General features: G+C 40.0%; 1 protein-coding gene across 34 annotated transcripts in view; it reads right to left on the bottom strand.

Annotated features, from left to right (window-relative positions):
• The window catches only part of TTLL5 (tubulin tyrosine ligase like 5), a 311118-nt gene that overhangs the window by 29892 nt on the left and 259274 nt on the right, over positions 1-21952 (bottom strand). For 4 of the 34 annotated variants that reach the window (XM_027972042.3, XM_060418363.1, XM_012182100.5 and 1 more), the window contains one exon: positions 20101-20223. The exons of 29 other annotated variants lie outside the window; for them this stretch is intronic. In XM_027972042.3, coding sequence (XP_027827843.1) covers positions 20102-20223 — 122 coding nt within the window. In that variant the 3' untranslated portion in view covers position 20101. Of the gene's footprint in view, positions 1-1767; positions 20224-21952 lie in introns of those variants that run through there. One more of the 34 variants, XM_060418365.1, reaches the window with a different exon arrangement.

Genomic DNA, 21952 nt, shown 5'->3' with positions numbered 1-21952 from the left:
CATTTTGTCAGTGGTTCCCCTTGCTATGCAAAAGCTTTTAAGTTTAATTAGGTTCCATTTGTTTATTTGTGCATTTCTTTCTTTACCCTTAGGGGACAGATCCAAAAAATACTACATGATTTATGTCAAACAGTATTCTCCCTATGTATTCTTCTAGGAGTCCTGTGGTTTCCAGTCTTACATTTAGGTCTTTAATTTTGAGTTGACTTTAGAATAGTGAGGAAATACCCTAATCTCACTGTTTTACATGTACTTGTCCAGTTTTCCCAGGACTTACTGAAGAGACAGTCTTTTCTCCACTCTATATTCTTGTCTCCTTGGTTGTAGATTAATGACCATAAGTGCATGGGTTTATTTTTGGGCACTCTATTCGGTTCCATCGATCTATGTGTCTGTTTTTGTGCCAGTACCATGCTGTTTTGATTACTGTGGCTTTGCAAGTATAGTCTGAAATCTGGAAGGACAATACCTCCAACTTCATTCTTTTCTCTCAAGATTGCTTCAGCAATTCAGGCTCTTCTATGGCTCCATATAAATTTTAGGGATTATTTAGTTTATTAGTTCTTTGAAAAATGTCATGGGTAATTGCTAGGGATTTCATTAAATCTGTAGATTTCTGTGAGTAGTACGGCATTTAAAAATATTAATTCTTCCAACCCAAGAGCAATGGATATCTTTCTATCTCTTTGTATCACCTTCAATTTCCTTCATCAATGTTTTATAGTGTTAAGAGTAGGTCTTTCACTTCCTTGGTTAAGTTTATTTCTGTTCTTTTTGGTGCAATTTTAAATGGGATTTTAAAAACTTTTCTCCTTCTGATAGTTATTAATATATTAGAAAAAAACAGAGTTATGTATATTATCTTATATCCTGCAATTTTTACTGAATTCATATATTAGTTCTAATAGTTTTTTTGGGTAGAGACTTTAGGGTTTATATATAAAAGCATGTCATCTGCAAATAGAGACAGTTTTACTCCTTCCCTGTCAAATTTGGATGACTTTTATTTCTTTCTCTTGTCTGACTGCTGTGGCTAGGATTTCCAATACTATGATAAATAGAAGTGACAAGAATTGTATCACACTGATTGATTTGCAACTGTTGAACCATCCTTGTGTGCCTGAAATAAATCTAGCTTGATCATGTTGTATGATCATTTTTATATACTGTTGGATTTGATTTGTTAATATTTTGTTGAAATTTTTTTATCTATATTCATCAAAGATATTGACCTGTAATTTTCTTTTTCTTTTTTTTTTCAAATGTCTCTGTCTGGTTTTGGTATCAAGGTAATGTGGCTTAGTAGAATGAACTTGGGAATGGTCTGTCCTCTTCAATTTTTTTGGAACTGTTTAAGAATAGGTATTAGCTCTTCTTTATGTGTTTGGTAGAATTTTATTGTGAAGTCATCCAGTTCTAGACTTTTATTTGCCAGGAGGTTTTGTTTTTTTTTTTTTCAATTACAAATTCAATACCACTACTAGTAACTATTCAAATTGTCCATTTCTTCTTGATTCAGTCTTGACATGTTCTTTGTTTCTAGACACTTGTCATTTCTTCTAGGTTGTCCAATTGTTGCTACATAACTTTATAGTATTCTCTTATGATTGTTTGTATCTCTGTGGTATTAGTTATTTCTCTTCTTTCATTTCTTATTTTGTTTGGATCTTCTTTTCTTCCCAGTGAACCTAGCTAATGTAGTATCAGTTTCATTTATCTTTTTAAAAAATCAGTTCATGATTTCATTGTTATTTTCCATTGCTTCTGTTTTTTTTTTGGGGGGGGGGGTGTCTCTATTTTATTTATTTCCTTTCTGATCTTTATTATTTCCTTTCTTCTGCTGACTTTGGGACTTGTTTGTTCTTCTTTTTCTAATTCCTCTAGGTGGTGGGTTAGATTGTTTATTTGAGATTTTCTTGTTTCTTGAGGAAAGTCTGTGTCACTATAAACTTCCCTCTTGAACTGCTTTTGCTGTATCCATAGATTTTGGAGTGTTGTGTTTCCAGTTTCATTTGTCTTGAGGTGAATTCTGATTTCTTCCTCGATTTCCTCATTGACCCTGGTTTTTTAGTAGCATGTTGTTTAGTCTCCATGTCTGTTCTTTTCCCATTTTCCTTTTTGCAATTGGTTTCTTGTTTCATAACACTGTGGTCAGAAAAAAATACTTGATATAATTTCTGTGTGCTTACATTTGCTGAGACTTGTTTTGTGGCCCAGCGTGTGACCTATCCTGGAGAATGCTCCATGTGCACTTGAAAAGAATGTGTATTCTGCTGTTTTTGATATAATGTCCTGTAGATATTTATTAAGTCCAATTGGTCTGTTGTGTCATTTAAGACCACTATTACCTTACTGATTTTCAGTCTGGATGAGCTGTTCATCGATAAAAGTGGGGTATTAAAGTCCCCAGATATTGTACTATTGTCAATTTCTCTCTTTATGTCTGTTAAATATCTGCTTTACATATTGAAGTGCTCCTGTACTGGGTGCATATATATTAATGAGTATAATATCCTCCTAAAGCATATAAACTTTTCTTTAAGTGAGACAGGGGTCATTAATAACCTCTCTCAGTTTTTAAAGCAGCTGTACTATGATTACAGTGGTTAAGAGCAAGGGCTTAGAAGTCAAATCTAGGTTCAAAGCCTAGATTTGTCATCTGTCAGTTACGTGAACTTACCTTAATTTTCTCTGTTAAGTGAAGAAGAAATTGCTAACCCACTCATAAACACCATGGCAAGCTTTCTCTACAGTTTCTCTGCTCAACCCTGGGCATGTAAGGGTGAATAGCACAGACAGTCCTTGTCCCCAAGGAACTCAGAGTCTAGTGAGAAAGACACACACTAAGAGGAAATCACAAAGGAACTGTAACAAATGCTACAAAGGAGAAGCTATACAGTTGCTGTAAAAGGGGGGACATGCCCTAATAGATAAAGAATTCACCTGAGAAAAGAAATTCACCTGAGGGTAAGGGAAGAACATTCCAGGTGGAACAGCATCCTCAAAGGCTCTGTGGACTGAGGAAGTGTGGGGAGTTCAGAGAAGACCAGGATGGTTAGTGTGGAGAAAGCATGTGGGAAAGGTGGTGTAGGGGGTAAGAATAGAAGGTAGGCAGGTCATGTAAGACTTTTTATCCTGTTTTGTTTTGATCCCAAGAACAGTGGAAAGCTTTTTTGAAGGGCTTCAGGTAGTGTGTGTATGTCAGAAACAATCTGCATCTTGGAATGCTCACAATGATGTGAGAATGGAAGGGAGGAAGAAGAGAGATGGCAAGGGTTGATGGACTAAAAGCAGTACAGCAGATCCAAGTGAGAATGTTTGGTGACTTGACTTTGAATCCTTGCAAGTAGGGAAATATAATCCATGTTTTAAGCTAGGAAGTTAAGTCAATGATTATGAGTTTTGGGGTTATTCTGAGAATACTATCCAAAAGACACAAACGCAGCACACCTAATATTCTGTATACAATTTCAGGGGACTCATAGATCAACTGAAGCTATAACCACAGCTTGTACTTAGGTCATACACCCCAAATTAGACTAGAAAGCTTTATAAACCCTTTGAATGTATCATGACTCCTTTGTTTTACTACTACTTCTTTCCTGAAGGACATGCCCTGTTTGTCAGACCTCCTTTCCCTGTCCTCTTATCTCCCTACCCTTACATCAAATGTCCCAAGAGGATTACCAGAGACAAGTCAGTTTTCCTAGTCCCAGGAATAGAAGATGCCTGATGACTCTTATCTTGTTAAATGAGAAAACAGTCTTTGTTTCCTTCATCCGCTAGATCCTTGGGTAGGTAATGGACTTAGAACTACTTATACCTGGAACCTGTGATGCTGATGGTGTTCCTAGGTTCAGGCCAGGCTTGAAGAGAACTATGGATTCCCCAAGAATAGCAAAAGATCAGATCTCTAGATTGAAGAATAACACTCACTTAACCCATATATTGCCGATGTCAATTTAGAAGGACATCAGCATGCCTCAGTGGTAGAGAATCTGCCTGCCAAGCAGGAGATGTGGGTTCAACTCCTGGGTCGGGAAAAGCCCCTGGAGAATGAAATGGCAATCCACTCCAGTATTCTTGCTTAGGAAATCCCATGAACAGAAGAGCCAGATAGGCTGCAGTCCACGGAACTGCAAAAAGTTGGATACAACTCAGTGGTTAAACAGCAGCAGTGGCAACAATAGTTTGTAAGAATTCTGTAACCCAGAATTATTTAGAGTGGAGTCCCAGATTGGTACCAGTTTTGAGAACTCTTTATTACTAGGTTACAATGAGACAAGTTTAGAAATTCAAAGTGGGCAGTTAACACATTTATAGCAAATTGTCACAGCAATTTTACATCTGATGAATCTGTTGATAATAAATTTGAGTATATCTGTTTTATGATTTCTTATTTATCCAGTAAATTTTTTGTGTATGTATTTTATTAAGGTAACAGTCCACGTAGGACTTAAAAAGAAAAATAACTAGTTCTTAACCACCAAGGATTTGAAAAGAAATGCTATACTCAATGGAAAGTTCCCTAATTATTGCTTTAACAACGTGAAAGATATAACATGGGAATTTCACTCATGAATACAGAGGACTAGAAATGAGCCTGAATGCCTGACTAGACTCGGAGGCACTAAAACCTGAGTTTTACTTCTAAACTTTTGCTACAGTAATGCACGTTCACTCCCCTCCTCTGCAGGAATAGAAGACATTCCCCACCTCCAGTGCTACCCTCAGCCCTTTCTAGGGATGGCCCCATTACTCAAGGTTACGTTCTTGTCCCAGGCAGCCCATATCCAAGGACAGATTGGCAGAGAGTAAGTATGTAAACTGTGCCCTAGCCCCCTCACCATGACTCACACATCTGAAAGGTCATTTCGGCTCTATAGCATCCTTGGGGGCCAGCAGAGGCCTCCTTTGTCACTGCATCACAGTGTACTTTCTCCCACTGTCCAATCCTGCTTCTTTCCATTCCCTTCCCTTCTATAGCTGCTGATCCCAAGAGGAATCCTTAATAAACTTCCTGCACACTAATGTACATCTTAGAGTTTGCTTTCTAAGGAATCTAACTTTTTAAATATTATTTAACAGTAATATGACTTCAAGGATCATAATGAAGCCACGTGCCTTGAATGGTGACACCACAGTAAGAACTACCATTTATCAAGAGCCTATCATGTACCGCACACTACGAGGTGCACTGCATACAGAATCTATAGTTTTCTGTAATGTGGAGTAAAACACTCATAATATAAAATGAGATTGGATCAATAATCAAAAAACTCTCAACAAACAAAAGTCCAGGACCAGGTAGCTTCACTGAGTCTATGAAACAAGAATACCAATCCTTCAAAATTCTCCCCCAAAACAGAAGAGGAACACTTCCAAACTCACTTTACAAGAGTAGCAATACTTCAACACCAAAACCACATAAGGATGTTACAGAAAACAAAAATCATAGGCCTGATGAACAGATGAAAAAACGCTCCTCAACAAAATATTAGCAAACAGAATCCAATAATATATAAAAAGGATCATACACCATGATCAAGTGGAATTTACTTCAGGCATGCAAGGATGGTTTAACACTCACAAATCAGTGTCTATATCACACTTAAAAAATGAAGGATAAAAATGATATAACCATTGCAACTGATGCAGAAAAAGCATTTAGCAAAACTAGCATCCATCCAACTTAAAAACTCTCAATAAAGTATCTACAGAGGGAATATACCTCAATATAATAAAGGCTATAGCAGGAGACTCCAGTTTGATTCCTGGGTTGGGATGATTTGCTGGAGAAGGGATAGGCTACCCAATCCAGTATTCTTGGGCTTCCCTGTAGCTCAGATGATAAAGAATCTGCCTGCAATGTAGGAAACCTGGGTTTGATCCCTGGGTTAGGAATATACTCTGGAGAAGGGAATGGCAACCCACTCTAGTATTCTTGCCAGAAGAATCCCCATGGACAAAGGAGCCTGGTGGGCTACAGTCCATGGGATCGCAAAGAGTCGGACATGACTGAGCAACTAACACTACTATGCCAAGCCCATGTTAATATCATACTCAATCAGTTCAGTTCAGTTCAGTCGCTCAGTCCTGTCTGACTCTTTGCGACCCCATGAATCGCAGCACGCCAGGCCTCCCTGTCCATCACCAACTCCCAGAGTTCATGCAGACTCACGTCCATCGAGTCAGTGATGCCATCCAGCCACCTCATCCTGGGTCGTCCCCTTTTCCTCCTGCCCCCAACCCCTCCCAGCATCAAAGTCTTTTCCAATGAGTTAACTCTTCGCATGAGGTGGCCAAAGTACTGGAGTTTCAGCTTTAGTATCATTTCTTCCAAAGAAATCCCAGGGCTGATCTCCTTCAGAATGGACTGGTTGGATCTCCTTGCAGTCCAAGGGACTCTCAAGAGTCTTCTCCAACACCACAGTTCAAAAGCATCAATTCTTTGGCACTCAGCCTTCTTCACAGTCCAACTCTCACATCCATACATGACTACTGGAAAAACCATAGCCTTGACAGACCTTAGCTGGCAAACTAATGTCTCTGCTTTTGAATATGCTCAATAGTGAAAAGCAAAAAAATAAAGACAGCTCTTCCTCTAAAATCAGGAACAAGACAAGGATGTTCACTTTTATGTGATACAATATCATCCCTAGCCAGAGCAGTTAGACAAGAAAAAAATAAAAGCCATCCAAATCAAAAAGCAAGAATGAAACCATCACAGTTTGCAGATGACATATTGTATATAGAGAACCCCAAAGATTTCACCAAAAACTATTAGAACAAATGAATTCCATAAAATTTAAGGATATAAAATCACTATACAAAAATCAGCTGAATTACTATACACTAACAATGAACTGACAGAAACAGAAATTAAGAAAACAATTCAACTTACAACTGCATCAAAAAGAATAAACTACCTAGGAATAAACTTAACCAAGAAGATGAAAGACCTGTACAATGAAAGCTATAACATGTTGACGAAAGAAACTGAAGAAGACATAAATGAATGGAGACATATTCTGTGCATGGATTGGAAGAATTAATACTGTTAAAATGCTCATATTACCCGAAGCAATCTACAGAATCATTACAATCTCTATGATAATTTGAATGGCATTTTTCTTTTCACAGAAATAAAACAAACAATTCTAAAATCTATATGGAGCCACAGAAGACCCTGAATAGCTAAAGCAATCTTGAAAAAGCGCAAAGCTGGAGGCATCATGTTTCCTGATTTGAAACTATATTACACAGCTTCAGTAATCAAAACAGTGTGCTTCTAGCATAAAAACAGACACACAGATCAATGAAACAGAATAGAAAGCCCAGGAATGAATTTATGCAGATACGACCAATTAGTTTAGGACAAAGGAGCCAAGAATATACAATTGGGAAAGGATAGTCTCTTCAATAAACAGTGTTATGAAAACTAGACAGCCACATGCAAAAAAGACACTGGATCACTGTCTTATACCATACTCAAGAACTAATTAAAAATGGACTGCAGACTTGAACATAAGACTTGAAACTGTAAAACTCCTAGAAGAAAACATAGCAAGTAAGGTCGTTGGCATCAATCTTGTTGTTGTTGTTTAGTTGCCAAGTTGTGTCCAAATCTTTGTGACCCAATGGACTGCAGCACACCAGGCTTCCCTGTCCTTCACTATCTCCCAGAGTTAGCTCAAACTCATGTCCATTGAGTCAGTGATACCATCCAACCATCTTATTCTCCTCTGTCTCTCCCTTCTCTTCCTGCCTTCTATATTTCCCAGTATCACAGTCTTTTCCAGTGAGTCAGCTCTTCACATTAGATGGCCAAAGTATTGAAGTTTAAGCTTCAACATCAGTCCTTTCAATGACTATTCAGGGTTGATTTCCTTAAGGATTGAGTGGTTTGATACCCTTGCTGTCAAAGGGACTCTCAGGAGTCTTCTGCAGCACCATGGTTCAAAAGCATCAATTCTTTAGCACCCAGCCTCCTTTATGGTCCAACTCTCACATCCATACATGACCACTGGAAAAACCATAGCTTTGATTATACGGACCTCTGTCAGCAAAGTGATGTCTCTGCTTTTTAATACACTATCTATATTTGCCATAGCTTTCCTTCCAAGGAACAAGCACCTTTTAATTTCATGGCTGCAGTCTTCGTACACAGTGATTTTGGAGCCCAAGAAAATAAAATCTGTCACTGTTTCCACTTTCCCCCATCTATTTGCCATGAAGTGACATCAATCTTGGAGATGATTTTTTGGATTTGACACCAAAGGCAACAAAAGCAAAAATAAACAAGTAAGACTACATTAAACTAAAAAACTTCTGTACAGCAAAAGAAATAATCAACAAAATGAAGGCAACTTATGGAGTGGGAGAAAATATTTGTAAGTCATATATCTGATAAGCAGTTAATATCCAAAACTTTCATATACATATATATATATATATAACCCTATATCACTCAATAGCAGTAAAATGAACCAATCCAATTAAAAATGGGCAGAGAATCTGAATAGACACTGAAAAATTTTTATTTATTTTTTGAAGGCTAATTACTTTACAATATTATATTGGTTTTGCCATACATTGACTTGAATCCACCATGAGTGTACATGTGTTCCCCATCCTGAACCCCCCTCCCACCTCCCTCCCCATCCCTTCCCTCTGGGTCATCCCAGTGCACCAGTCCCGAGCACCCTGTATCAGGCATTGAACCTGGACTGGTGATTCATTTCACATATGATAATATATATGTTTCAATGCCATCCTCCCAAACCATCCCACCCTTGCCCTCTCCCACAGAGTCCAAAAGACTGTTCTATACATCTGTGTCTCTTTTGCTGTCTCCCATACAGGATTATCGTTATCATCTTTCTAAATTCCATATATATGCATTAGTATACTGTATTGATGTTTTCTTTCTGGCTTACTTCACTCTGTATAATAGGCTCCAGTTTCATCTGCCTGATTAGAACAGATTCAAATGTGTTCTTTTTAATGGCTGAGTAATACTCCATTGTGTGTATGTACCACAGCTTTCTTATCCATTGATCTGCTGATGGATATCTAGGTTGGTTCCATGTCCTGGCTATTATAAACAGTGCTGCGATGAACACTGGGGTACACGTGTCTCTTTCAATTCTGGTTTCATCGGTGTGTATGCCCAGCAGTGGGATTGCTGGGTCGTATGGCAGTTCTATTTCCAGTTTTTAAGGAATCTCCACACTGTTCTCCATAGTGGCTGTACTAGTTTGCATTTCCACCAACAGTGTAAGAGGGTTCCCTTTTCTCCACACCCTCTCCAGCATTTATTGCTTGTAGACTTTTGGATAGCAGCCATTCTGACTGGCGTGAAATGGTACCTCATTGTGGTTTTGATTTGCATTTCTCTAATAAGTGATGTTGAGCATCTTTTCATGTTTGTTAGCCATCTGCATGTCTTCTTTGGAGAAATGTCTGTTTAGTTCTTTGGCCCAGGTTTTTATTGGGTCATTTATTTTTCTGGAATTGAGCTGCAGGAGTTGCTTGTATATTTTTGAGATTAATTCTCTGTCAGTTGCTTCATTTGCTATTATTTTCTCCCATTCTGAAGGCTGTCTTTTTACCTTGCTTATAGTTTCCTTTGTTGTGCAAAAGCTTTTAATTTTAATTAGGTCCCATTTGTTTATTTTTGCTTTTATTTCCAGTATTCTGGGAGGTGGGTCATAGAGGAACCTGCTGTGATTTATGTCAGAGAGTGTTTTGCCTATGTTCTCCTCTAGGAGTTTTATAGTTTCTGGTCTTATGTTTAAATCTTTAATCCATTTTAAGTTTATTTTTGTGTATGGTGTTAGAAAGTGTTCTAGTTTCATTTTTTTACAAGTCGTTGACCAGTTTTCCCAGCACCACTTGTTAAAGAGATTGTCTTTTCTCCATTGTATATTCTTGCCTCCTTTGTCAAAGATAAGGTGACCACAGGTGTGTGGATTTATCTCTGGGCTTTCTATTTTGTTCCATTGATCTATATTTCTGTCTTTGTGCCAGTACCATACTGTCTTGATGACTGTGGCTCTATAGTACAGCCTGAAGTCAGGCAGGTTGATTCCTCCAGTTCCATTCTTCTTTCTCAAGATTGCTTTGGCTATTCGAGGTTTTTTGTATTTCCATACAAATTGTGAAATTATTTGTTCTTGTTCTCTGAAAAATACCATTGGTAGCTTGATAGGGACTGCATTGAATCTACAGATTGCTTTGGGTAGTATACTCATTTTCACTATACTGATTCTTCCAATCCATGAACACGGTTTATTTCTCCATCTATCTGTGTCCTCTTTGATTTCTTTCATCAGTGTTTTATAGTTTTCTATATATAGGTCTTTTGTTTCTTTAGGTAGATATAGTCCTAAGTATTTTATTCTTTTCATTGCAATGGTGAATGGAATTGTTTCCTTAATTTCTCTTTCTGTTTTCTCATTGTTAGTGTATAGGAATGCAAGGGATTTCTCTGTGTTGATTTTATATCCTGCAACTTTACTATATTCATTAATTAGATCTAGTAATTTTCTGGTGGAGTCTTTAGGGTTTCCTGAATAGACACTTTTTCCAAAAGATATATACAAATGGACAATAGCTATCTGAGAAGATGTAGAACATTACTAATCACCAGAAAAAAGCTGGCAACCATCATTCTACTTTCTGTCTCTGTGAATTTGACGACTCTAGGTCCCACACATAAGTGGAATGATACAGTATTTGTCATTTTCTGACTGGCTTAATTAATTCAGCATAATGTCCTCAAGGTTCATTCATGTTGGAGTGCAGAAATTCTTTCCTTCTTAAAGATAATAATATTATCCTTCAGTTCAGTTCAGTCACTCAGTCGTGTCCGACTCTTCGTGACCCCATGAATCACAGCACGCCAGGCCTCCCTGTTCATCACCATCTCCTGGAGTTCACTGACTCATGTCCATCAAATCCATGATGCCATCCAGCCATCTCATCCTCTGTCGTCCCCTTCTCCTCCTGCCCCCAACCCCTCCCAGCATCAGAGTCTTTTCCAATGAGTCGACTCTTCGCATGAGGTGGCCAAAGTACTGGAGTTTCAGCTTTAGTATCATTCCTTCCAAAGAAATCCCAGGGCTGATCTCCTTCAGAATGGACTGGTTGGATCTCCTTGCAGTCCAAGGGACTCTCAAGAGTCTTCTCCAACACCACAGTTCAAAAGCATCAATTCTTGGGCGCTCAGCCTTCTTCACAGTCCAACTCTCACATCCATACATGACCACAGGAAAAACCATAGCCTTGACTAGACGGACCTTAGTCAGCAAAGTAATGTCTCTGCTTTTGAATATGCTATAATAACATTTCATTGTATATGTATAACCACATTTGTTTATCTATGATCCACTGATGGACACCTGGGTTGTTTCTACCCTGTAGCTACTGGGAATAATGTTGCTATGAATATGGGCATACAAACATATGTTCAAGACTCTGCCTTCAGTTCTCTTGGGTATATACACAGAAGTAAAACTGCTGAATTATACAGTCATTCTGTTTTTAATTTTTTAAGGACTTCCCCGGTGGCTCAGACGGTAAAGCATCTGTCTACAATATGGGAGATCTGGGTTCGATCCCTGGGTCGGGAAGATCCCCTGGAGAAGGAAATGGCAATCCACTTCAGTACTATTGCCTGGAAAATCCCATGGACAGAGGAACCTGGTAGGCTACAGCCCATGGGGTCGCAAAGAGTCAGACATGACTGAGTGACTTTACCTTACCTAAGGAAGCACCATATAAGGCTGCACCATTTTACATTCTCACCAATGGTACACACAAGATTTCCATTTCTCCAATTTCCTTGCCAAAACTAGTTATTTTCTATATATATATATATATATTTTGTAAATAGTTGCCATCCTAATGAGTATAAAGTAATATCTCATTATGACTGTGCTTTGTATTTCCTTTATGATTAGTGATGTTGAGCATATTTTCATGTGCTGATTGGCCCTTTGCATATCTCCCTTGGAGAAATGCCTATTTCCAGTCCTTTGCTCCTTTATAAATCATGTTGATTAGTTTTTGTTGTTGAGGCAATCTGTAATCTTTCCATCAATCCTGCAAGATTTTTTTTTTTTTTTTGGTCACATGGGCATGTGGGTCCTTAGTGGCCCAATTGCAGTCCTCACCAGTGGACCATCAGGCAATTCCTAAGGTTGATGCTTTTTTGCTTAAAGTACAGATGAAAAAACTGATTCAAAGAGGTTATGTGATTTAGCCCATGGTTGCCAAGTGGGAAGTGGTAGAGCCCAGAAAGGTCACTCTAACTTCAGAGTTATGCTCTTTCCAGTTTACACTGGAATTCTTACAAAAGCTAGGTATTGTTGTTGATGATGCCAGTGATATTGGCATATGGCACTGAACTTGAAGGAAGAGGAAGTAGGGAAGGTAAGAGGTAATAAGGGCTGAGAGAACTTTAAGTTTTGGTTTTGAGAATACTATTAAAATTTTAAAATACAATCAAATTTTAAAATATAATCAATACTAAGCAGAGCTCAAATGTTATAGTGTCCAATGTCAGGTATTATACAATTTAAGAGGTGCCTAAAGAATTCATGGAGAACTTCCCTGGTGGTCCAGCGGTTAAGAATTCGCCTACCGATGCAAGAGACGTGGGTTCGATCCCTGGTCTGAAGATCCCATGTGATGTGGGGCAACTAAGCTCAGGCACCACAACTACTGAGTCCACATGCTCCAGAGCACGTGCTCGGCAACAAGAGAAAGCTGCTGCAATGAGAAGCCTGCACACTGCGACTAGAGAGCACCCAGCTCATGCGCCAAAGAAGACCCAGAGCAGCCAAATTTAAAAAAAAAAAAAGAATTCATGGGGGGTTCAGAAGAGAATAAAAAAGACACTTCAGTGCTGAGAAGCAAAACCTGATCTATGTGATAGTGTTAAAGAGCTCCAATTAGTTACACAGAAGGAAAAAAAGCTGAAGGATAATATTTTTCAAAAGCTATACCTCATTTTAATTGTTATAAAGAGATCCTTGATGTGTCTAAAACAGAACATCTTTATCCTAAATTCTGCACTGTAACTGAATATAGCAAGGTTATGAATGTGTTTGAGGTTGTTATCTGAAAAGTAATCATCAGTCATTATTTTGTAGGAAGTAGTTTTAAAATATTGCAAGAAATAGGTTAGAAACACTACATAATTTATAAGGTAGGTGATTTTAGTTTTGAAGACAATTTAATAGTAAAAGGCTTTATTTATAAAATTTTCATTGTAATCTTCTAAGATTAAGCATTTTACTTTAAAGTGAGGAGAATAAAGGGCATAAACTATTTTCCAGAATAATTTTATGTGTGTTAAGTATTTTTTTTCTTAAGGGCTGATACTACAAGGTAATGCATTTTGGATATTGCTAGAAACTTAAGAAATTTACAGAACATAATCCTGCGCTCAAGGATTTCTGGTCCTACTGAAAGAGGCAATTTGCTCCAGAAGTAAGTAGTGGTAAAAGATGACAAAATACTTGAAGCATTGAACTTTGTGGTATAAAATATAAGTGCTCCAGGGATTTTAAACAAATAGCAAGATAAATGTAATTACATGAATAAGGATTATTGGAGGGGAAAAAACTTAACTGGATCCTTAAAGGATAAGAGACATTTGTATAGGTGAATAGGTACTCCAGATGTTGGCAAAAGAATACACACAGAGAGAAACATGAAATTCCACTCGTTCATCTATTCAACCTGAATTTTTTAAGTGCCTACTACTGGCTGGGCATTGTGCTAAGCCTTGTGGTTTCGGCGTCAAATCACAGCTGATCCTTGCCTTCCAGGGAATCATGGTCCAGTGGGGGAAAGAGTCAAGTGATCCCTGAGGATATTAGAATGTTGCAAGTGTCACAGTCTAGTAGAGGCAATCACAGGCTTCCACTCAAGCATAGTCAGAAAGCATCTAAATCAGACTGGGCATGCGAAAGGGCAAGAGGAGGTGGATGGTGCACAAGCAGAGGAAACTACGTACAAATAAAGGCACAGAGAAGAAATATGCTGCATGACGGGGTGAGAATATCACTTAGCCTCCACAGTGCTCACAAAATGTTACCTGCGCCACCTGTTTTCCCAAAGCAGACAGAGGCATCTTCAACCAGTAATATAGAAGACCAGGTGTCTGGACTTTAGCCTAAGAGCACAACTAGCTCTTACTAAGCCATCAATATTGCAACAAGTTGTATTTTCGGATTGTCTGTGGCATATGCTATCCATCAGTCCTCTAAATACCCAGTCCTTCACACTTGGATTATGTTGGACCACAAAGAAACTCAGATTGTATTAGTTTTGTCCTTCACAAAACTGTCTTTGTTGACATGCACTCAAATATTTTGCCTTCATTGTTGGTCATGCCAAGAAACGTGACCTACTTCTGTTATGTTAGGATGTTGAGGGCACTATTATTCATTCAGGGTCATTCAGTGTCCTCTGCGTAAAGGAGGAAAATACAGGTTTTAGAGCAGGAGCTAGGAAGAAGCTTAATTTTCCCCCAAGGTATTTCTCCCTTTTTGATAATGAGAATTATATACTTTTATTCATCACACTTTCTATTTTATCCTGGTTGTTAGGAGATTCAGAACCAGATTCAACCTCAGTTATAGTAATTTTACTTGGTCTGATATTTGAAAAATTTGAAATACATACTTCTTGGCCTTGATTTTCTCTTTATATTATTTTATTACACATGGTTTTATATTTTTTAAGACTCTGCTAGAGATGAGACGTCTATGCTGTATCTGCCTAGCTACAATCTCAGCTGATGAAAATTGCCAGCCATGCACAGACTGGAAACTTTTTAATCACATAATCAGGCTAACACTAGAAGCAGCCTGCCATCTGAAAGGCAGCAGCTACCTAACTTTAGTTCTGCACACCAGTGACACTTTGCTAGATGAGTGAATGGAAAATATTTTGATTCTGTCTTTTAAAGCTGAACACAGCAAGTGGGGAGAGAAAGCATCACACAGAGAGGTCGAGCCACGAGTAACGGTCATGAGCTGTTCACCCGAGAACAATGAAAGCTAGTTGCTGAGGAGACAACAGATGACCTGGTCATAGGGATGGCCTAACAGACTCGTCATTTAGCCACCACAGCTGCTAACTGTCCCAGATAAGGCTGCAGGTTTCCATGAGGTCTGACTTTTGAGACTGTCTCTCCCCTGAGCTTATGTACAATAACTTTCTGCTGCTGCTAAGTCGCTTCAGTCGTGTTCGACTCTGTGCGACCCCATAGACGGCAGCCCACCAGGCTCCCCTGTCCCTGGGATTCTCCAGGCAAGAACACTGGAGTGGGTTGCCATTTCCTTCTCCAGTGCATGAAAGTGAAAAGTGAAAGTGAAGTCGCTCAGTCATGTCCGACTCTTCTCGACCCCATGGGCTGCAGCCTACCAGGCTCTTCTGTCCATGGGATTTTCCAGGCAAGAGTACTGGAGTGGCGTGCCATTGCCTTCTCCGAATAACCTTCTGTAACAGGTAAACTGAGGGCCTTTCTCACCTCGATAATCAAAGGGTTATTGTAGACAACCCGAATCCTCAGCATGAAAAGAGGAGGGTAAGGATAGGTACCATGAATAATGGCGATTTACAGTGGAGAACAGTAGAAAGGATGAGTAAATAGAAAATACAAGGCCTGAGAGAAGTCACCTTTCTAGAAATTGCATATTTTAATGTCTGAAGATTAACTATGAATGATTCATTATTTACTAAGATTTGCAGCTCAACCATAAAAAATTAAAAAATAACTCATCAAATGTCTTGTCACATATCTTAATTTCCCTGGGAAGCAAACTAGAAGTGAATGGCAGGGAGGAAAGTCACTTTTTAATCCCACTGATACAAAAAAAGAAAAAGAGTGATTGTTCTACCCAACAACAAAAGCCAACCAACAAACAAGCAACACTAAAACAGCAGCTTCTAACCAGCTGACTTTCTTCTTCACACCCTGACAACCAGGTTGGATTTCTCAGGTATATCCCCATCTTATACTGGCGATACGTGCTATGTTTTATTGATGAAGCTGAAGGGACATTCCACACATTCAAGCTGCTCCTCTTTGGTATCGCATAACCAGTTAACCTGGGTATAGGTTTCAAGAGAAGAGGGCTCCCCGATACTTACAGAAGCCCTAAATGGACATACCTGCATGTCCAAAAGGTGAGATCAAAGAACTGTAAGAGACCATTGCTTGACTAGTGATGATCTTCATTCTGGGAACTTAAGAGAATCTGAGTCTTTTGCCTTATAATCCTAACTTGAAAGAATATAGAACAAATACAAAGGTGAATCATGCCCACAGGGCAATATACTTCAAGTCACCACTCTCCACACCTTGCATTACCTACCTACACACTCTTTGGGACCCAGTTCCAATTTTACAGGTCGGGCAAGCAGAGCTGTAAATATTTCCACGGGCAAAACTTGCTTTTTCCAAAGACAGGCATGGCTTAGCATGCCGTTTTCTTTCTTTAGAACGTTTAGGAGCAATTATGTCCTAAGGATAAAAGGATGGCAGAGCAAAAGTATGTGCCTATAACAAGCATCTCATTGAAGCCAGAAGCACGATGTGTGGGTTCACTGGATGAATAACCACGGAGTATAGATTGATAACTTGTAGCGATGAAGTATAAAGGCTCCCAGGGTAAGGTAACTTTATGCTGGTTGCCTGCCCAATTCAGGACTGCAAGAATAAACAGGATCTTTTTCCACCCTAAGAGAATGGATACCACACAGGACAGCACAGACCTGCTATAAGACGCAATGGTAGGGAGAGCTCTAACAATCCAGGGTGCCAGGCAACTTTTTTCCAGAAGGTGATTGTGCTTCCTTAATACAAATGTAAGTTGAGAAAGGAGCCACCGCACTTCCCTCCTCTCTTTATAACAAGGTAGTAATTGTTAACAATTGAAGAATCATCACTCCTCTCTTGGGACTTTGCCAGCTCAGCAAGAGACAATATCCATTTTCAGATGTTATCTCAGTAGTCCATTTCTTAATCCCTTTCAGAAACAGAGTTCCCTGATTTTCTTTAAGGCAAATGAACCCCCTTTGGGTGGGTTCTTAGAAGCACCCCCCCACCATTTCCCCTCAAACTGAAAGACGGGCTGTTTCCTACCCCCCATTTCCACCCAGGTTGTTCAGCTATGCCTGAGTTTTGTTGCTGAATGTAGAAAGAGTTACTACATGAAATGAAAGAGGCCTCAGGACAGGAAAGCGTGAAATTTCAATGGCTGGCAGCCAGGCGACTTTGCCATGTAGAGGGATCCACATCCTTCTTGTGTGGCTGCAGCCAGATTGAGACTAGCAAAACACCTACTGTTCAAACATCACTTGTGCAACACAGCCTATAATGAAGTACTAAGACTAGTTGCGTAGAGCTGGGTGATACAAACCTAATTGATTCAGATTTTTTCCTGGTTCCTTGTACAACAAATCAAAGCTATTCTTCCTATTGATGTCTGTTCTAAGAAAGTACAGGCTGGGTATAGTGTGCTGAAGTCAGCACGGCTAAGGAGGGGGTATGAACAAGGCCTGGCAGGACGAAGTTGATTTTGGTCGTGGGTCCTAGACGGGGTCATCATGCCCACCATCCAGGGGCAAACGTCAGTGTATTCAGAGGACAGAGGTGAGGGGAAAGTCTAGGCAGAGCCTTATTTGGAGTTTCCTTGGGAAAGGTGAGGCGGGACAGGGTAAACAGCGTAAGACTGGCTAGTTTAAATAATTCTGGTGGGCTTTGGGCTATAGGGGTGGTATCTACTTGCTGGGTCCCTGGTCCCAGAGTGACTTAGGGCAAGGAAAATTTTGACTTGTCATGGAAGAATTAGATAAAGAGGTAGTCGGGGATTTAAACTTGGGATTGACTGGTTTGTATATGAAGGACACATATGTGGGCAAGTTGTAATTATCTTTAGGAATTAGCTTTCCTGGCAGGGGCAGTCTGTAAGTCCCCAAATGCCAAAGCATCAAGAAAATAGAGTTGACATAATTGACTCTGAGATGAATGGATGCCAAATTGACAATAAAGAATCTAAGAAGACACAGAACAGTGCATGATTTTAAATATGCCACTTGCCTGGGGCCGCATATTGAGGATCTTAAACAGTCTTGAGTCCCCAGTATCCTTCAGCACATCTTTCTCATTTTTTGATAAGAACTGGTATTTTTTCAGTCTTATAAAACATGCTATGCAAACACATATCAAAATCCTTGAATTTAACTTGACTGCATCTCTAAACCCATATTTGGAGAGCTGGTGATGACCTTCTTTCATGACTGTGGCTAAAGGGACCTCTGCCCAAGCAGTGATTTTGTCCACACTGCATTTATATGGGAATAAAGCACGTGTCTGGGTGATGGGCTGTGGACTCCTGGGGTTCTGCCTCCTCACTTTGTAAACCACCTAACTCCCCTGCTCAAGGAGAGGCAGCCCACTGCCACCTGCTGGGCTGGCGGGCCTGCCCCCGGGGCCTCCCCACAGTTATACTGCACCCACTGTCTTCTGGGCCCATATACACTTGGCGTGTGGTCTCACTCCCTTAGCACAGCACCCCCACCTCCCACCCCTAGCTTATGTACCGCTCAGGCTCAGCGGGATCTGTGTTTGCAATGGAGATTTAAGTGTTGAGAGACGAGCTCTTTCCCGGGGCTTCTTTGCTGATGAGCCTATGTTGCCAGCGTATGTTCTGGGTGGACTGTAAGGGCTACTAATGAAATAGGTTCAAGGAAAGTGATATTACAACTGAGGCAAGTCCAAGTCTCACAGTCCTGGACATGGAGGGACGTTAGTACTTCTTGGCAGGCCGCTGGTTTGGTTTGGAGCTTGGTGTCATATTCGCTGTCCTGGCTGCCAGTCCCTGAAGGAAACACGGGCCTTCTTGCTCTAGGCTTCTGTATTTTATGAGCTGCTCCTCACTGGATGGGCTGCTTAGTATCAGGACTGAAGGACCACTGGGTAAGTGTTACCAATGGCACTCTGGTTGTTTGCAGTTTCTCTGGCACATTTTGGTAGGTGACCAAGCCGTGGATTTGGTCTTCCCTCCTCTCTTCTCATTCCTTTTTGGAAAGAGTTTAGATGGGCTGGGGAAAGATATTTGAAGCTTTCGGATCCAATGTAAATGAATCCTGTGGTGGGTAAATAATTTTCCTCCCTCCTTTGCCTCTCCTGGGGTAGTTTGATGAATAATGCTTCTCAAATAAGTTTATAAATATTCCACTAGAGGTAAGAGGGGTATTAAGCTCATAGCAGGTGTGCCATTAATGCTTTAGTGTGTAGGGTAGAGCAAAGAGGAAAGGAATCATCAAAATTTTGTGGTTTCATAGAATTTTCTGGAAGTGAGAGTGGAGAACAAAATACTGGGGGGGGGGTGGGTAGCACTGGTGAAGTGTGGGTATAACCTCATGAGATCAAGTCAGGGCACTCCTTCAGTGAAGGAGCTTTTCTCGGACAAGTGGTAGGATGGAACGACAGTTGTGTTTTTCTTCCAGTTATAGTATATGTTTATCTTAACTCAGAAAGAAGCATAATTAATCAATCTTGCCAAAAAATTTAAAAAATTTTTTTTCTTTGCCTATCTCCTATTATTATCTCAAAGTCCAATTCACAAATTACTCAACTGTAGCCTAAACGTTTTCTTTAATAATAAATATTCATCTTCTTTAGATGCTACTGCAATTTGATCTTCAAATATCATGCTTTTCAACATATCCTGTTACATTTTATTTGTGAATAACTCAATTACGGTTTTAGTTTCTTTCTTTGATTGGCCTCAACGCCCCCATACTTTTAATCAAAAGCCTCCAGAAGAGTTAAGGAGATTTCTTACTGCCACAGCGCCACCTACTGGTAGGTCAACACAGAAGCAAGATAGCGGTAGCTTAACTTGGACCCACAATTTTGGAGAGTCCTTCTGAGCTTGGTTTTTATAAAATGCCAATTTCCTTGTCATTTTGAGAAACTATCACTTCTCTTGATAGCTATTAATACTCTTGCTGTGGCATAAAGTCAGCAAGTTATAATAAAAAAAATAAGCTCTTATTTCTTACTGTTACCTTAAATTGGCCCTGACTTCACCGACTTGGGTTTCCTGTGTCCTATAACTGTAGCAAGGGCTCCAGATTGTGTGGGCAAGGGTTTGGATCTGGCGAAAATAACCTGGGGAGCTTCCAAAGATCCTGAAAAATGTAAGAAAAACCCCCACTTAACACTTTATTTAATCTTGGCTGAAAGGACAAGAGGTCAAATCTAAAACTAGGCTTTAGGGGACCATCGTTCACCCCGATGCTGGCGCCCCATTTCCTGCCAAACATCGAATCTATCCTCTCTCTCTTGCTTTCTAACCATATTAAGAGTGGGTAATAAACCCAAATTCTTGTCCCTCTGGCTCTGGGGAGAGAACAACGTTTTGGGAGCAGTGAAGTGTGTAAGACACTATGGCAAGAATCTCAAGGGTTTGTTTATTTTTATTAATTTATTATACTCCAAAGCCACCCTGGATCTCCACTAACTGTACAATGCATGTGAAAAGAACAAGAGTCTGAGAGTGAAAAATAGGTCATCCTGCCGAGAGCGGCCAGGCAAGTAATTTCATTTGAAAGTCAAAGTGATTTCTAGATCCTTAGGGTTTGACTTCCACTGGCTTTATTGTATATTGAAATAAGTTCCTTTCTCTTGTTGTCCCAGAGACAACAAAGCAGGCAGGCAGAGGCACACTGAGGCGCTGCTGCCTGTCCCCATGCAAAAAGCATAAAGCAACACAGAATTTTACCAGGGCCCCACATGACCAATGCTTAGCAGAGGACACTGCTTCACTACTTGTAAATGAAACCCAGCACTGGTGTTCAAAAGGCCAGGTAAGGTTCCTTTCTCTGACTAGAGATCTACAAGAGCTTTAAAAAAAAAAAAGCCTGGGGGAGTGTATATGGAGGCTGGGCTCCAGGACAAGAAAAGCATGGGGGGAAGCGAAGGGACAGGGGTGAAGGCAGCTGGTATGGCTTCAGGCCCTACAACAATGGTAGTTTGCACCATCAGATCAGCATGAGAGAAATGCCAGTTATCTAATCTGTTGCGCTCTGCTATTTTCGTTCACCATCACCACTTCGGAACTCAAGAAGAACACCATGCTTATAAAGGAGGAGGGCCAGTGGCTTTGGCTTTGAGCCAAAGGCCCTCATTCCAGCTTCCTTCTCAAATTTCCAAATCTGCTGACTCTACACCTTCCCTTCTATAGCACACGCAGAATATAGCTGGAGGTAGGGAAGTCAGGAAAAGTAACATTCACGGAGCATTCCAGGCACTCTGCTAAGAGCTTTCACGTTCACTACCTCATTTAACGTTGAGAACAAAAAGAATGTCACTAGGCCACCGTCAATGGGAAAGGACTTTTGAGTGGTTTTTCAACAGCACCCTGGGATGAACTGCTATCTTGTTCAGACGGCCTGACGAACAGGGTCACACAGCGTAAAGGCCTGGTTCGCTAGACTTGGGGAAGGGACAAGAGGTCAGGAAGCAGACTTTTGCTACATTCATGGACTCAATCACTGAGTTAACTGGACCAGACAGGAGCTAAAACACCTTTTACAGGCAGTTTAGTGAGCCCTGAACAGGAAAACTTCCCAACTCTTGGAGAGATGTGCAAACCTTCTGACTTATTATGGGGATTGTTCTCCCTTCTTGTGGGTTTAAAGAAAAATGCTTTTAATAGCAGCCTAACCTCCTCCTTTTTATAGGATGTGCTTCTGAACCCCCAGAATAATGCCTTTAAATCTACGTGTAACAGAGAAAAACAGATAATTTGTGGGTGAAACACTGAAGTGCCAGGTAGTTATTTAGTTATTATTATATTGCTAAGGTAAAACATTTATTGGGAAGTCTGGAAAATGCCTGAACCTTAGTTACTGCACA

The sequence above is a fragment of the Ovis aries genome, chromosome 7, assembly GCF_016772045.2.
Source record: "Ovis aries strain OAR_USU_Benz2616 breed Rambouillet chromosome 7, ARS-UI_Ramb_v3.0, whole genome shotgun sequence".
NCBI lineage: Eukaryota > Metazoa > Chordata > Mammalia > Artiodactyla > Bovidae > Ovis > Ovis aries.
The sequence above is the reverse complement of the archived record's forward strand: the minus strand, read 5'-3'. Positions and strand labels throughout refer to the sequence as shown.